Raw genomic sequence first — 17,122 nt, forward strand, 5'->3', positions numbered from 1 at the left:
AGTGTCAAGTTTTTCTCCCGCAGCAGCCTTTCTCTCATGATCGTATTGTTACCACCACACACAATCCTATCACGAATGAGCGAGTCTCTCAAAGTCCCAAAGTTGCATGTTTTGGCCAGCAGTCTCAGTTCTGTGACATAACTGTCTATATTTTCACTGGCGCCCTGATTTCTCGTGAAGAAACAATAGCGTTCGACTATCTCGTTCACACTGGGGTTGCAATGATCATCAAACTTTGTGATGATGTCCTCTATCCTCCATGCATCCCTAGCTGTGTCGCCCATCAGGGTATCCAAAAGTTCTCTGCCACTCTCGCCGACAAGATAGCTGAACAGTTTTACCTTCTGTTTATCGTCAGCTTCAGCCATTGTTAGATCCAGATACAGGACAAACTCATCCCTCCAATTCTTCCATGTTTTAGAGAGGTTGCTGGAGCCCAAACACAACGTCTGTGGCGGCTTAAGTCCCTCCATGGAATCACACGGCAGTCGCGCGCTAGCGGCTCAACCTAGCAGCAGTTAACACTCTTCAGACCGGAGTAAACCAGTACGTACTCAGACCGAGTCCTCTCCCGCTGCCACCATGTTATAATGCGGTGCTTAATCATAAACACGAGGACACTCTTCCAGGTCTCACCTCACTGGGTTATAAACTTTAATACATTCTCACGTCGCGTGTACGGTCCATCGTGCTCGGTCTGGTTACAAGGCAGTGTTTCACAATAACAGTCCGTGTGACTCACGGAACTAAACAATAGTTCCTACTTATAGTTCTTATTGTTACACCATTTATCTTTCTTTTGTCTGGGGAGAAGGAGCTCATGTCGTTGTGTGTCTTTGACTTGATCTTCTCTACAGGGGCAGAAATCGACCTTGCAGAGCCAGACAAAGGAAAGCCACTTGAATCAGATGGGCGAGGTGGAGAAACGCTTCAGCGCTCTCGCCAGGCAGTGTGCCATGGTCAAGCAGGCCCACGAGAAACTAGAGCAAAAGGTAATTAATGGCTGGATGGATGAGTATGCGCCTCCCTATGCACAGTCTATGATACACAGTGTATAGATACTTCCTCTCTGGGCAAAGCTGAAGTTTCCAGGTTAATAGTGACCCAGAGCAGCCTGAATGTAACAAGGTGTTGGAAACAACTCAAGGAGATCTCAACCTTGGCTATTTTAAATGAGTCCTATAGTGCTGTGTAAAAGTGTTAAAGTGTTAAAGTGACATCGGCTCCGCTATTGTTGTCAAGACATGACCAGCGCCAATTACACTGTCAGAGCAATTAATTTAAAAACGCATTTATCTCTAATCTCGTAACTCACAATGTCCCCTCTATGTAAAGGGTTGATTCAGGTATGCAGTTGGCTCATTCTGTATAGAAATTAGCAAAGTTATAGTTGCTTATCCTGTCTTCCCCTCACTTTCAGTAATGTAAGTCAGTATGTCCCATGGTGTCTCACCGTGTGTAATTCTTACAGTGGAGGAGGCCTTGAAAATAATAAAGAAGCTGACTGCCGCAAACGAAGAACAAGAAGCCACCATTGTGTCACTGACGAAGGTTTGTAAAAAAGTGCAACAACATCAGGAATTATCTGAGGTAAACTGTCGAGGCGTCTGTTTCATGTAACAGATTGTGGGTCAGCCGAAATGCTGTTTACGCCCTCCGTGACTTTCTCAGACTCCATCACAGCCAATAAATGTCTGTGGTATCCTAAGAATTACAAAACAGAAATTAAATTGTCAGTATTTAACCAGATTATTGTTGTTAGTAGGAGGTCAGTCACGAGCTGATCAAGGCCAGGATGACGTCAGTCAGACGGGACGAGGCCCGCGGTGCCGCAGGCAGAGAGCAGCACAGCGAGCAGCTGCACCACCAACTGAACCTGGTAAAGAACGAGCCGTAAACGGGATACTCATTTAAAATAAACAAAATAATGCTTATTTTTCATACGTTTCTGTTGCTTGTTCAGGAAACTGAAATGAACAAAAAACTCTGTGAGTAAAATGTGGCTGTGAGAGCAGAAAAGCTGGTAAGAAACGAGCAGACCGGTAGAAGGTAATTTGTGACTACTCCATTAAACTTGATCATATCTTATTTTCTCTTTGAGGGTCACAATGACACTGACACACTGGAAGAAAGTGTCAATGGAAGTGTGCCGTTGTTCTGACTACCTGGTGGATACCTGTTTTTTGCTCAGGAACTGATGAGCTGTCTGCAGCACACGCAGCAGCTTCTGCTGAGTCAGACGCAGACGGTGCGCAGGGTGGAGCAGCAGCTGCACACTCTGAGGGAGCAGCACCAGGTGAGACTCTGCTGGTTTAAGGACACAGCTGTCGAATCAGTCCCTGTGCTGGCCCATTTCAACAATTTCAACTCATTGATGTGTATTGCTTTAGCAGAATCAGACTTGTGAAGAACAATGGAAGGATGTAAACGTAGCGAAAAAAGAATTGTGAAAATTCACAATTGTTAGTGTCTGGGAATTTTCTTTTGTTCTTTTTAAAGCAAAGCAGGATTTTAGTAGACCGATGTTAGGGAATAAAAGAATTAAAGCAGACCGTAAAAAAGGAGTTAATCTCAAAGAACCACTCAGCTGTACGAATAAACAATGTTTTCTGTCACCTTTTGTGCTGGTAAAGCATGAGACGGTGGTGTGTTCATCCAGACTTTCTGTCCAAGCTGAGATAACCCTGATGACATCACAAAGACGTCATCTTTTTTTGGACAAATTCTCTCTCAGAAGCCATTACTCAGTAGTTTATACAGTTGTTTAATAGTATTGATTTTGACGTGTAATATCAGTGTCCCTTTAACAATCCAAAATAGAAAAAAAAAAAACATTATTGTGACATAACAGTAGCAGGTTTGAGTTGAAGTAATAAATTACATTCAGCTGTGTATCTGCAACAGTGCCATTTTTTGGCAAAAATAATAATTAAACTGTTATGCTTAACATCATTGTACCAAAGCATCATATGAATACCGGCATTTACCTTAATAAACAAGACCAGACCAACAGCTGGATATTACAACCATTTGTCTCCTAAAAAACACCTTTAGTCACATACTGAGGAGACTTATTATCTGATTATCTTCCAAACACAACGGCCCCTGCAGCACCCGTTGGCCCCGTGCGGATCAGTAGTTTGTCGCGTTCTATTTAAATGCTTACGGAGTGAATTTACACAATAAGATAAATAAATGACAGCTGTGGTTTCTCCTCATAAACGTGATGAATGTGGTGTTGTACATCACAGAATATACATTAGTGAATGTGATCCTTTCCGCAACTGAATGATAGTGTGTTTATTCTCCATTTATGGCTTCACAGTTTATCACTCACCTTTCTTCTCTCCCTGCCACCCTTTTCAAATTTTCTCTTAATTCGCCCATTTCCTTCATTTATTAAAATCATTATTAAAATTACACAAGCCAACTGATTTGTACTAGCGAGAAGTGTTCGCTCTCCGTTTCTCGCCACTCTGTTTAAGACCCTCTGTTCACCTTAAATAAACATATAAAAATGTGATTAATTTTACTGCAGTCCCTTAAGCGAGAACAGAGGGCGATGAGAGAGAGAAGCCAGGCGGCGGAAGATGAGGTGGCTTAACTGATGGAGAGCGACTGCGCGTCCAAGCACAGCTGGGACAAAGAGGTAGGAGACCGCAGTGAGAGGGACGCCAGGGCAGCTCTGACATTTTTCAAAAAAACATTGATGTTTGAACAGAAGGCGGTGTTTCTGGAACGCATCGAGGGCGAGCAGCAGCAGCTTCGCGCGGTGAAGGAGGCTCACGAGGAGCTCCGTCGGGAACACGCCGATCTGTCCTCGCAGGCCAAAGTGCATGCTCAGCATATATGTGAATTGCAGGCACACACGCACTCACGCACGCACGGTGGATTCAAAACACACAGGTATCGGTTATTTTACCACAAATACACGAAGCTCTTTTATTGTTATCTTTAAAAATCTGAAAGTAATTACTGATCGTACCTCAACTGTGACCTACTGACCTTGGGTTTATTTATTTATTTTAATCTGCATTCCCCAAGCAGATGCAGGTCCCCTCTGCATATAACACCCACAAGAAGTATAGGCTTAATAATATTCGACAACTACAGTGAAATGAGGGACTCCAACAAGTCCATATTGATTAAGTGCTGTTTTCAGTTTGAAAGCCGTTTTGTTTTATTAAACAATACTTCCAGATTTTTTAAATATTAGGTTCAGATGGAAAGTACTAAGCGGTCCAGCATGACCTGTTAAAAGTTTAGCAATAGATAAGCCCAAAGTTCATAACAACATGGAGCAAATCTGTGAATAAATGTAAAAAGCAGGCGACTGTGTGTATTTCTCCACTCAGATGAGTGGCGGCGTTCCTCCAGAGGGCATCAGATGAAAGGGAACTCTTAACGAACCCGTGTTAAGCAGTCTGCAGCACTTGGTCTCCTCTCACACACAGTCCAGACCGTCTGGAGGACATGAGGGTCGCGGCTGAGCGAGATGCCACTGGAGCATCTGGAGGTCAGCCAACTAAACATAAACACACAGCACATAGACCTATACTCCTAGAAAACAAGTTAACTGACAGACTACAAGATACAAGTTCTATTCATGATGCTGTGATGATTTTTTTTTTTCAACAGAATCAACCGTTCTAATGCCATGTGTCTGTCGATGGATCCTTAGGCTGGATGAGCTTAGGACAGAGTGATGAACGGACTGGAGGGACGGGGGAGAGGGAGCAGAGTTGGAAAGACGATGCGGGACAGGTAGAAAACGACAGAGACGAGGGAGAAGGACACCAGGAGCTGCGATTGAACGGAAAGCGATACGATGCGAAGGAAGGAGGCAGCGTAGGGGCTCAAACTGCAGACGGAGTAGAGGAGATCCTCGGGTCAGGGCAGGAACCCGAACGGCCTGAAACAGGAACAACAGGGACGTGCTTGGTGGGGGAGGGAGGAAAGACAAGGTGGCAGGCAGCAGAAACCCCGCTTGCGGCCCAGACGCCCGCCGGTAGGACCACAGGCCAGAGCGCCGCGCAGCAGGTTGACGACCTCCCGGCCGACTGCGGCGCGGAGTCCGACTCCAGCCGCCCGGGTGAACGATACGAGACGCCCTCGGCCCCGTGCTGCTCCGATCGGGAGCCAAACCGCGTCGTCCAAGAGGGGCAAAGCCTTCGGTGTGATGAGGTCACCCCCCTTGCCGAGTCGGTTACTACAAGTCCGATTTATCTCGTTCGAGAGAAAACGGAAGCCGATCTGTCCAGAAAACTTCCTGAACCTCCGAATCAGTCTGACGTTTGCAGCTCACAGATCGACGGTGCATCAGCGGCTCAGTCGGACGGTGGTAGTGTCCCCAAGTCAGGGACAACACAACCTCAACCAGGTGATCCTTCAGACATTAGGCAAACCGCTGCAGAACCCTACGACCGCTCTCCTGCTAAAGAGATGCCGGACGGTGGTACAAAGCAGTCCCCTCTGCTCGGGTCGTCATCTGCCCAGAGAAGAGCGGAGCTCTCCACAGATGAGGCACATGCATCCTTCCTGCATCCGTTTGTTCAGGTTCGGTAGTTGTTCAAACACACACAGCATACGATTAGCATTCAGTGGCATTCGAGAGAGTATTTCTTCGCAGTACTGTCCTCTTCAAAGTCTGTGGGGACATTTGACAGCTTTATTACTTTGTGTTCAGAACAAACTACAGGTATATTTTATTTGTGCATTCGGTTGACCTTCAAAACCATATAATGTATTTGTGCAGAGTCAGTTAGATTAAACATGAATATGTGAGCCATGGACACCGCAGATGATGTCTTGTTATTTCTGTCTTTGTCTCTTAACACAGCGCCGTCTATGCACGATACCTGCGTTCCTCAAAAGCAAGCCCGACAAAGGTGACGCCGGCATTTGTGTCGTTATGCAACATAGGTGATGCACAACTGTATTTCAAACCATCATAAAGGATCAGTCATCTCTCGCCCTCCCTCACCTCATTCCTCCCAGTCCCCTTTGAGGTTACCAGAGCATCGGATCTGCTGGGGGCCTCCGGCGTCTCTGGGTCCGTCGCTTCCTCACCGAGGCGCCCGGGAGAGACAGCGGTGGCAGACCCGGTGAGTGACAGAACCCGTGGAGGAGTAGGGAAGCGGCTCTCGTGGGACAAATTGTTAGCACGCCAACACATGTGGAGCGATCTTTAGCTGCACGCTGATCCCGTTATTACAGGTCAGAGGTCACTCCGCACCGAGGATTTACAAACCTGCCCACACGCCCCGTAATGAAGGAATGATTTCAGAATATGATCTGAACCTGCAGCAAGTAGGACAAGTCCCATTCACCACAGCAGCCGTGTTCTGCATTACGATGTGACGCCCCCAGCATGATGTTCCCTATAAAATATCTTCTCTAACAAAGAAGTTGGCTCAAAGTCATCACCCATGTTCCACTTTATTCCGCCGTTTCCCAAATGCTGTCCCGAGTGGACGCCCCCGGGGGGGGAATTAGTGCTGGAGCTCCGAGCGGGCTCCTGGACGGGCCGATGGCTGATGTTCCCGTCGGGTGTCGAGCGAAGGCGTGGAGCCGACAGCCAGACAGACAGAGGACGAACGAGCTGCGACAGAGGGTCTCCCCAATGGCGCTCGGTGTACCGCCCCTCCTCTCTCACTCACTCCGTCACTATCCATCCCCTCAGCCCCACTGCCTCTCACTTCATCATCGCTCTGCCCTGCTCGTTTTTTTTCTTTTTCTTCACTCTCGCTCTCTCCTTTGTTACCATCACTGCAAACGGCCACTCTTCGTTTTTATCAGATCCAGGTGCCGGCAATTGAGGGAGATGAAGCGCACCGGGCCTCGAGGGGGAAAAAAAAAAGGCCGGTCCAATGGTTGAACAAATTGTAGCGAGGGCCAAAGCTTTTATTTTGTCTGAACACTGGGAACGTCACCCAGAGTTCAGACCGGGCCTGGCTGCCTTCTCAGGGGCCAGATACTGTTATATATCGGTTGCCACTGGTTATTGTCTGCCCCGAGTCTATTGGTCAACGTTCCCTCTGCTCTAGGATGTCTGCTTCATGGTGGGACGCCGAGGACGGAGAAGGAATGAGATGTCTAAACTTTGTGCTCTTTGGTGTCGTTTGTGCACAGGAGAGCAGAGCTTCGGGTTCCGCCGCGTCTTTTCCAGTTAGCAGACTCACCAGATCCAGATCCGGGTGAGTCCTTTTAATAGAGCAGGTGCTTATTTGGAAACAGAGATGGCAGATGATGATCAAACTATCTTTTTTATTTAACCACTGCTAATACGCAGCTATCAGCAGTAGCAGGCTGAATGACTGTGATAATTTGTCTCCATTTTGCACTATTGTACATTGTACAAAAGGTTTTGCCAAGCAGAGGTTATTTTCGTTAGCCAAATAAAGGCTGTGAGCTACCGCCCACTAATTGTAGAGAGTGATTAATGGAGCACACGCGGTGAACAAATCGCAGTGTCTGTATTAATAAAAAACATGAGATATTGACTACAAGCTCCAAAGAACCGTTTTACCGTATTATTTGAACATGACATGAAGGTGATTTAACAATGTCTGTCTACTATCACCAGGTGTAGCAGAGATCCAAACTCAGCTGAAGGGCCAAGTCCGAGTCCGACTGGGAGTCCCCCTGCTCCCAGGAGAGGGAGGACCAACAGTCATCGTTCAGAGCCCAGATGTCCAAAATCGAGCAGTTCCTCAACACGGAGAAGCTGCGCCTACCCAAAACAAGAAGAACTGATGACTAAAGGATTAGCACTCCGTATCACTCTGTTCCGTCTAGTTGCTTTCACATCCACTAGAACTTGCTTGTTATTGAGATAAGAACCATAGATGTGAAAAAGGATTGTTCAGTTTTGGGCTTAAATCATTGCCTGTTCACAGTAATGTTACAAAAGCAGGCATCCATTTAAGTGGAAACGGGTCCTTTCATTCACTGCCATCGTGCAAGAGAACAGGGCAGTGAGTTTTCCATTGGAATTTGAGTTATGTTGCTAAAGATGTTAACATGCAGTTGTGTGTGTGCGTTGCAACAGATGCCTTGTCATATTAACAAAAATAAAATATTTGGCAACTATCAAATCACCTATTTGAGAGAGAAAACAAACAGCGCAGCCAACAGGCGGGGGAAACGCATTGAAACAACCAAACATCACATGCGTTTGGTTTATTAGAATGACGCACACACAGTATGTCAAGGACGAAGCACCGCTGTCTGGTACAAAAGGCCCGTAACTGTTAACATGCCAATTAACATCAATTAGCGTCATGGCCAACCAGAGCAGGAGCAGGTGGGCACCATGTTGTGTCTGCTGCTGTTTTTACAACTTTGGACACCTGTCTTTTAACACCTATTAGCATGAATAGAGAGATAGCAATTAGCACCCCACAACCCTAATTAGCAGAAATCAACTGGCGAACCCTGAGACTAATTAACAGACGACTGACGAGCCTCTCGTTAACTTTATGTTCCCTGTTAGGACGGTGTGTGAGCACGAGGCAGCTGACACTGCTACATCTGCACAGCTTTGAGAGGGGGGGCTGCAACAACAACACCTCTTAATGGAACATGCATTTCAGTGTGTAGCTTTTTGTCTTGGTCTGTGTGGCACATTGTATTTTACAATACGTAAACATTATTCTTCTGAAAGCTGTGGAATATAGAGTTAGCGCTTTCACAAAACTATTCACAGAGCCTGTGTGACTGTAGCCCTCTCAAGAATATATCTTGTATACAAGTGGGATACATCGGGTTTCTCTGATTGGACATATCAGGGTAAAGGTGTAGGAAAGGGGTCAAAGAGGACTGTCTTTTTGTACAGTATTTATGCCTGTTGGGGACGTTCGTAACGTATGAAAGTCAATTGAAATACTTCCACCTTCATGTTTTCTCAATGCAGCAAATAAAAGAGTGTTCACAGAGATGGCTGCAGAGTGCATCTTCTGCTGAGAGACACAAAGCTGTCTTCGTTAAAACGAGATTCCGCTCACCTTCCTCGATCGACACTTTGGGGTTGACGGTGGCACGCGGCCTCCTCCTCAGTCACTGTTACTTCGCATTATTGACAATGAATATGCCTGAATGTTAATGCGCTCATAAAGAAGAATCAGGGTTGGAGTGGCTCTGCCCAACGCCGCTGACCCTTATCCTCATTGGGAGGGAGGGAGGGAGGGAGGGAGGAGAGATCGTGGGGGGAGGCGGTTGAGGGGTGTGTGTGTGGAATATAAAGGAGTGTTCATTTTAATATTCTCCCTGCACGCGAGAAAACATGTTTGTTTTCTCTCTCAAATTCAGTTTCAGTCTCACACACACATCCTGGGTTATGAAGTGTTGGCGCTTTGAAACAGTCAATTACCTCGTGCTGGGGAGGAAACCTGCTGTTAATGCTCAGTGTTTTATACGAAGAGTAAATAAAGAGACTGCTGACATTCACATTCCATCAATCTGTCCCCCGGCACACACTGGGTTGTGTGTGTGTGCGTGTTTCCTGATGTTAAAATAACTTCTTGGAGATGGACACCACGGGAAATCAAACTTGTATCACAAGAATGTCTGTATCACCTGCTTCTATCAAATCCCGATGCATTGCAATGCAGTAATGGACATCACACTCACAGTAATCCCCTCCCCCACCCCTGCACCCCCCCCTCCCCCTCTCTCCTGCTCAAATACAGAGGCCTATACAGCCAGAGAGCTGTATAGGTTTGAATTCAAGTCTGATTTACGGCTCCATTTTATCCAAATCCTGTCCACGAGAAGGGAGAAAAGCAATATATTTGCCAATCCTCTAGCTAAACATCCCGGGGTCACGGGTCCGTGCTTTGTCATATTTTACCCCTTGCCTCAAAAGCCATCACAGTAAATCTGGCCCAGAATGTCGTATTAAACAGCGCAGTGGACGTCTTCCGAAACTGAGGCTGAGTGCCATCCTGGCACTCTGAGTGGACTCTGCAAGCTTCAAGTGAAGAAGTGCAGCTGCTCCTTTGGCCCGGGACAAATACTTAAATGAGCAGATTATTATGGGGAGAGAGCGGACTCCGTTCTCTCGCTGTTTGTTTTCTCACATGTGTCATTCATAATGCATTTAAATTCAAAACAAATGTCCTGTCTTCATCGAGACATTAATCATCTAGCTGTGAAAACACCTTTTCCTCTTCTTGTCTGCAAATTGTTCCCCTGCTCTTCTGGGCTACCACTGTTTTCCATTTATTGTGACAGATGTGAAAATCAATTCGACAACATTCGCAGCTCAACGTTCAAAGAAGCGATGCAATTCAATTCAATTCATTTCATTTTATTTAGTATAGCCTGTAGGATATTAGAAACAAATTGACGATCCGGTTCATAAAATTAATAAAAATGCATATAGTGTACACCAGAATACAGCCATGATTCTGAAACAGTGTAATCAATAAAGTAATGACAATATTGTAAAACCACTGTAATTCTGTAAAACTGTAATAGAATAATACCAATGCAGTTATGATTGTATTTGATGTAATGTAATCAACTGGAATGCTTGCATGTAATACTTGAACAACAACTGATATTGACTAAGGATCATTCGAAATCCGAGTTACATTGAACTCACCAGAAGACCACTCCCAGAGGTGTGGACACTGACTTTCACACCTTTAAGCATTGTTATAAATACCTGTAGGAACCATTGTTCTCGAGTTCGCTGGTGGAGGCGACAGACGGGCACTAGGGATGGTCAAAGGACTGACCTGGGGCCTGGTGGTCGCTGAGACCAGCGGCTCCTCAGCTGAGATGTTCTTTTTACCACAACGCCATCTCTTTTATTAAATACATTTGATTTTAACCTTTGGATCTGCGATGACTTCTGTCCGTCCGGCGTTTCTTCATTTTTGAACACAACAAGCCCCAAAATCGCAAGTTACAAATTTGCCTTCCTCTGTCCCAAAACCATCACATCGGCACAGGAAAAACTCCCCAAAAAATGAAAAACCCTTCCAAGAGGAAAAAAGGGAAGAAACCTTGGGGAGAACGTCAGAGGAGGGATCCCACTCCCGGGATGGACGGACTAAGGATGCCATGTGTACAGAATGAACAATGAAAACGTTCTATAATACATTCAATGCACTGTAGTTTGTAAACATAACGCGTGTGTTGTCCATATCGTCGTGAACGAGGAAGTATAAAATCTGCTGAGGAGCTAACCAGCTGGTTAGCCCGACCCCGTGTACCTGCATCCAGGCAGGAAGCCAGACCCTGCTTGATTTTCATTGGCTGCCCGGGCCTGGTGGCACATTGACAGTGAAATCTGAGAAAATGTGAACTTTTATAAAACCCACTTAATTCACTTAACCAATCGTTGAGCACGTCAGTAGAAACTTTTGTTTTCTTCTCATTCTCATCTGTGGAACCCGGCGGTGCCGTTCGTCTTCCGTCGTCTCTATCTCTGCACATTTTTACTGCGGGGAAACCTCGTGACGCTGATAAATAACAGGCTTCACCTTTCCTTAGCGGGGCTCAGCATGAGTGACTGCGCTTCGATGGTCTCTCCGAGAGTGTGTCCTCAGCTGTGAATCACTTGTGTCCAACACACACACACACACACACACACACACACACACACACACACACACACACACACACACACACACACACACACACAGTGCGTTAGTCTTTCACCCGCAAGGGGAGCGCAAAGCAGAGAAGATAATCCCCGAAACGTCGCCCCGCTGTCAAAGGTCGTGAGAGTTCAATGGTCACCCTCCACATCATTTATAGGCTCTTAAATAAGCCCGGGCCTCACGCTCCTGCCAACTTTCCCCCTTTCACGCAGTTATCAGACTCGGAGAGTTATGAATCACTGGAGCTGAAACACAAGCGGGATACAAATGGACCATTGTGGAAGAGGAGAAAATACAAGAGGGGGACAATACAGCAAAAGAACAAAACTGTGCATTAAATGGCGTCACAACTGTTACATTTAACCACATCATCACCAGATTTTTATTGTTAGCATCTTTTCAGCAATGCTTCACCCCACTTGAGGACAGACGGGTTATTTTCACAACATTAGAAATGTAACAGCATCAGGCCATGATAATCCTTTATTTGTTTTAAGGAGCATCGTGTATACTGCAAACAAGAGACATAGTAAAAACAAAACAAGTATCATAAAAAGAAAAGAAGCAATAAAGAATCCAGATGAACTGAAATATTAAACTGTAGCAGTCTGCTAACACCTACCAAGGTAGATTATTATGTTAATCCATAACTATAACTATGACTTATTCAGATTGCACAGGTTGATCACCTAAAAGGGCTGTAGGATCCGACGTGAATACAACAGGGGTCGGCGTTGTAAAAATACCTCTGTGAACCCTTAAAAAATGCAGGACAAGCCGGAGAGAGGCGAAGAGAGGATACGAGGAGAGATGTGATGTTGTGCGCCGTGGCTATGACGGAATTCTCCTCCACGGAGGACCACCGGGGCGGCAAGAAACATACGTTTCTGATTTCCTGGGAAGGCTTTAACTTCTGATGGGTACACGGTCCTCCCACACATCAACGCGGTCACTGGTGCCTGTGTATCTACAGGAATGTGTGTATGTGGGTGTGTAGTTCCACACATTTAAAGCCATACACTTCTCCAGAAGATGAAGCCATTTCGTTATTGATGGTGTAGGGGCTTGAAGCCCCGGTCACACAGACTACAGGAGGTGTCTGTGTCCCCCGTCCTCCACCCCGCCGCCCGGTATGATGGAGAACTCTTTTTCACTACGGGCGACCCTTTAAACCTGTCTCACCAATGATCGCTGTCTATTTCTATGCTTATCTTTGTTTTTATCTCGGCATGCCGGTTTAGCATTTGTGTGTAAAACCAGCGAGAAGCATCTCATGAGATCAGATTCACACACACATACACAATTGCACCCTAAATCACAAGCCCAGAACAACCTGCAAAACTTCATCATCCTACAAATGTATTTAGTTACTAGCCTCGAAATGTCAGAGATTGGAAGCCTCTTCTGTTCGTAACAACGCTGTGGTGTTCTTCGAGTGTTGATGTGGTTTCACCTCGTAGAGAACAGCTGCTATGTTTGACCTTGTTTTCTGAGATTTTATTTCAAAAAGAAGAGACCTGTGAGGGTCGAAACAAATAACAGAGGGTGTCATGTGATGCTCGGTCTTTTTTTGCTCCTAGTCTTAATTTGTACAGGTCACAAAGCAGGAATAACCATTAGAAAGCTGAGAGAACTGAATGAATGAAGCTGTAGGCCCGGGTAGCAGTACCAGACCTCCCCGTGCTCCCTGTGGAGGAACAAAGAGCCTGGCATTTCTTTTTATTTAACGGAACAGAGGGTTCTGGCAGGATTTCCGAGTGGACCCGGTCTTTAATGATTGGGGTTGTTGGCCGTGGTGCATCACCACTGATTCCGGCGTATATCTCATATCTCAACACATCTCTGTTAACACACCACTTAAAAGTGCACTGAGGTTTTGATGCGTTGACTCTGATTCCCGCCTGACCACACGTGTGATGCTAATGCCAAGTGCACACGGGGTCACCGATGCACTACATTTACAGAGAAATTGAGCACAGGTTCCATTTCAGTGCGGCATGTGGAGTGAGGGAGGCAGGAAAGCAGAACGGGATCGCAATCGTGATCAAAAATGGTCACGTAATCACAGTGCCCGGCCCATTAACCACTCAGATACATCTCAGGTCTGTTTGTTTGGGTGGTGAAGCTGTTGGGGTGAATGTCTTTCTCTATTATGATTCCATTAGAAGAGCCTGGATCCTTTTCCCACTCTCTTAAGTCCGGGGCCTCTGTGGTTTTCTATGATCGGTCCGCACACCACTGTGCTCGAGATGCAAGGCTGAGGAGATAGAGAGCAATTAAAAAGACCATCTCACGAGAGGGTAATATTTGTCCTCACTTGCCAGTGTCGGTTTGAACAAGGTTAAAGGTACAAATATAGAAATAACAGGGCCCTGTGGGAAAATCTGTCTGTGATTGTGGCAGTCTAAAACTCGGCACGTACGATTACAATCGTCTGTTGATAAGTGGACTCCAGGAATGCTGGAATGAGCGAGGTTACGGTTAATGTCCTCTTGCTTTGACATAACCATTGGTCAATGGTTGGCCGAGGCAGGCGTCTGGTCAAGAAGTCTGATGTCAAGCCCAAAGTTATGTCCTACAGTCCTAAGCGTTTGGTCCAAAAGTCCTATTAGTGTCACTATTTGTCTTAATGAAATATTATACTATTTGGACTGTGTTTGACATCTAAAATTTCTAGAATAACGTGATGGCTTGAATTGCAAAAAAATGTAAAGATGCATGTTTGAAATGGACATTTGGTAGAATAAGGACATTTTCGGATATGTAGAAAGAAGTTTTTCATCTATTGTTAAAAGTGGATGCTTGTCCCATGTGTTTAAATTCACAATCTTTTTCCGGCCTTTTTCCTGACATAGTCTGCAGCTCTGCGATCTGCGTTGCTGTGGTCTACGGGTTGTGTTTTAAAGCCACGGTTGTATTTTCCATTTCAAGGCTAAACATTCTGTTGACCGGTCATTTTTAGGAACGACTCCAACGGCTGATTTACTGATACACAGGGGTCAGCGCTTTGATTTACTCACTTCCTGTCGGGCCTGTCTATGTCTTCTCTTGTTTTTCCTTCTCTTAATGGTTTTTCATAACTTGAAAACATTTCCCATTGTAGATAACTATTTTTCCTCTATTAGCTGATTGGTAACTATTTAAGTTATGTAACTTTAACTCTTCTTGAAGAATGTAGACATCACAGGGGAAATTTTTTCCTGAAAAATAGCCGTTTTGAAAACGAATTGATAAAAATGATGGATAAAGTGTTTTTGATTTCAAATTGATGGTAATCTATTATCCCTTGATTGATGGCATTCAGTCCAGCCCTTAATGACCTGTCCACCTGTCATTGGATTGAAATCAGCGGAGCTCCTGCCCACTGCCACTGTGGTCATCTCTCCCTCCGCATCTCGGATCAAGACGACGTTGGGCCGTCCTCCAAGAGCAACATGTCGAACTAGAAATAGAAGGTTGGGATTTACAAGGGAGTCCTGATGGAATGAAAACAGATGGACGATTGAGATACGGAGAGAGGAAAAAAAGCAAGAAATTAGAATAATCTGTTATACCGTGCCGCGCAGTATCTTATTTGTCCAGGTCTCCATTGTGGTCGTCGTTGACTCTGCCCAGCGCACTGAAAGGACAGAATACATTGTATATAACCGCCATCAAAGCTTTGTCTCGGCAGGACACTAGAGCACCAAACCAAAATGTTAAAACAATTTTAACCGAACCCTTTCCCCACCTCCATCGTTCCCTGTCAGCCCATTTGTTATTAAAGTGCTGGAATGTGTCTGGTACTTCATCATGGTGGGCAGCGCTGTGCGCTCACTCTGCGGCGGTAGGAGGTGGCATGGCTGAAAACAACTTGTATGATACTTGCAGGCTTTGTTCAGCAAGATAATCTTCCCTAATGTCGTACAAAGCTAACGTTAGGCTATAAACACCACGATGTCACCAACCACAAAGCCAGAGGCAGACTAGAAGTCCACTGGAGCCACTTGTTAGCAAACACCTTTGTTAGAACGCATGAAAACTTTAGAGGGATTTATGCACCGACGTATGTGACATTAAAATCATTAAAGTTCTGTTTACCAAAAACCTCAGTCAATTCAGGCGGGAAGACTTGTTAAGATAAAGTGGGGAGCAAAGGAAATTACATGGTTTTCATTGGCTTGTAAGAATAAACCTTTTCTTGTAGAGAAACCTGCTCTTTTATGTGAGGATGAGCCAAGATTGTTGCTTTTTCCCCCCTTTTTGTGAAACACTTTTGTTTGACCAGCCGGTGAACCCAACACATCCTTCTACCGTCTGGTATCTGCTCCTCTCGGTTTTCTAGCCAGCGGAGCAATCTGTCCCGCTCTGACTCCCTGTTAGCTACTTTATTGTGCCGGCTGAATGACTGGCTTATTATGAGCAGGTGACAAGGACAAGATGGAGATGGAAGGCTGCGTTAGATCACTGGAGCCTGAGAGTCAAGTAGAAGAAACAATGTTTTTTTAGAAAATGTTGTTAGCATATAGGCAGACTTCTGCTAATGGTCACAGAAGACATATGTTGTTTTGTGCATCGGTAGGAGCTAAGGAGCTGTTTATTGTTTATTGTTACTGATCTCATGGTTTGAGATGAGGAACTACTTTCCTGTAGGGATGAGAATTGATAAGATTTTAACGATTCGGATGCCTTGTCGATTCTTATTGGGCAAGGGGTGAAAAAAAGAGCACAAACGGGTTTATCTACATTCATTCTCTTTTATATAATTTTATATAATGCTGCACACACCATATACAGTATATATACATACACATTTAAAATAAAACTTACATAACTTAATAAATGTATAACTTAAATAAAATGTATTCTCACTCTGAATGTCATCAGCTAAATTGGATGTAAATGGAGATTATTTATATAGTGAAAGCTGGTTTACACAATGAAACAAATGGCACTAACATAATCGCTGAATTTGCTGAGCTGACATAAAGCCACATTAAGAGGGGAGGCAAACACTACCTCTGCCTCAATGTAGGCAGCTGAAAATGGAAGATTCTATAGCTAAGCTAGCGTAGCTATATGCTAAGTTTAATAATGGATTAAAAATCGATATGCTCAGTTTAATAATGGGTTAACACGATAACGTGAATGTTTGCTGATAACACATGCCCTCTGATAATTAACATCGTTACGATCAAACATTTCTCAAAACTTTCAATCCAAACGTGAAGTGATCAATAATGGGAGACCAATGCCGGAGCTAAAATGTATGCTTCAAACGAAGGGACAGAAGATAACTTGATCGACTACACACAATAAAGGAAAATTGCTTCACACAGTGAGTGGTTGTGATCACTTTTGAGGAGTTTACCTTGGATAGAAAGAGATGAAGCGCCGACGTTAGCTGAGCTGCTGCATGCATCGAACACATGACATTCCTGTAATTTAATTCCATGCTGTGGGTTCAAATGCTTATTCATATTTGTTGTATTTCCTCCCTTCGACAAAATAGACTTTTTACACAGGTTACA

At 44.9% G+C, this 17,122-nt stretch overlaps 2 protein-coding genes across 2 annotated transcripts; both read left to right on the plus strand.

Annotated features, from left to right (window-relative positions):
* Nucleotides 1–775: 775 nt before the first annotated feature.
* On the plus strand, nt 776–2,813 carry LOC144391174 (uncharacterized). The gene is made up of 4 exons (XM_078097773.1): nt 776–992; nt 1,472–1,551; nt 1,766–1,879; nt 1,964–2,813. Exons 1-4 carry the CDS (start codon nt 821–823, stop codon nt 1,994–1,996), a joined length of 399 nt encoding a protein of 132 aa, XP_077953899.1. The 5' UTR covers nt 776–820; the 3' UTR covers nt 1,997–2,813.
* A 1,542-nt stretch (nt 2,814–4,355) lies between these two features.
* LOC120812744 (uncharacterized) lies at nt 4,356–8,089 on the plus strand. The gene is made up of 5 exons (XM_078097767.1): nt 4,356–4,516; nt 4,639–5,556; nt 5,840–6,104; nt 7,132–7,196; nt 7,586–8,089. Exons 2-3 carry the CDS (start codon nt 4,687–4,689, stop codon nt 5,924–5,926), a joined length of 957 nt encoding a protein of 318 aa, XP_077953893.1. The 5' UTR covers nt 4,356–4,516; nt 4,639–4,686; the 3' UTR covers nt 5,927–6,104; nt 7,132–7,196; nt 7,586–8,089.
* Nucleotides 8,090–17,122: the final 9,033 nt, after the last annotated feature.

This window comes from Gasterosteus aculeatus, chromosome Y, assembly GCF_964276395.1.
Source record: "Gasterosteus aculeatus chromosome Y, fGasAcu3.hap1.1, whole genome shotgun sequence".
NCBI classification, from domain to species: domain Eukaryota; kingdom Metazoa; phylum Chordata; class Actinopteri; order Perciformes; family Gasterosteidae; genus Gasterosteus; species Gasterosteus aculeatus.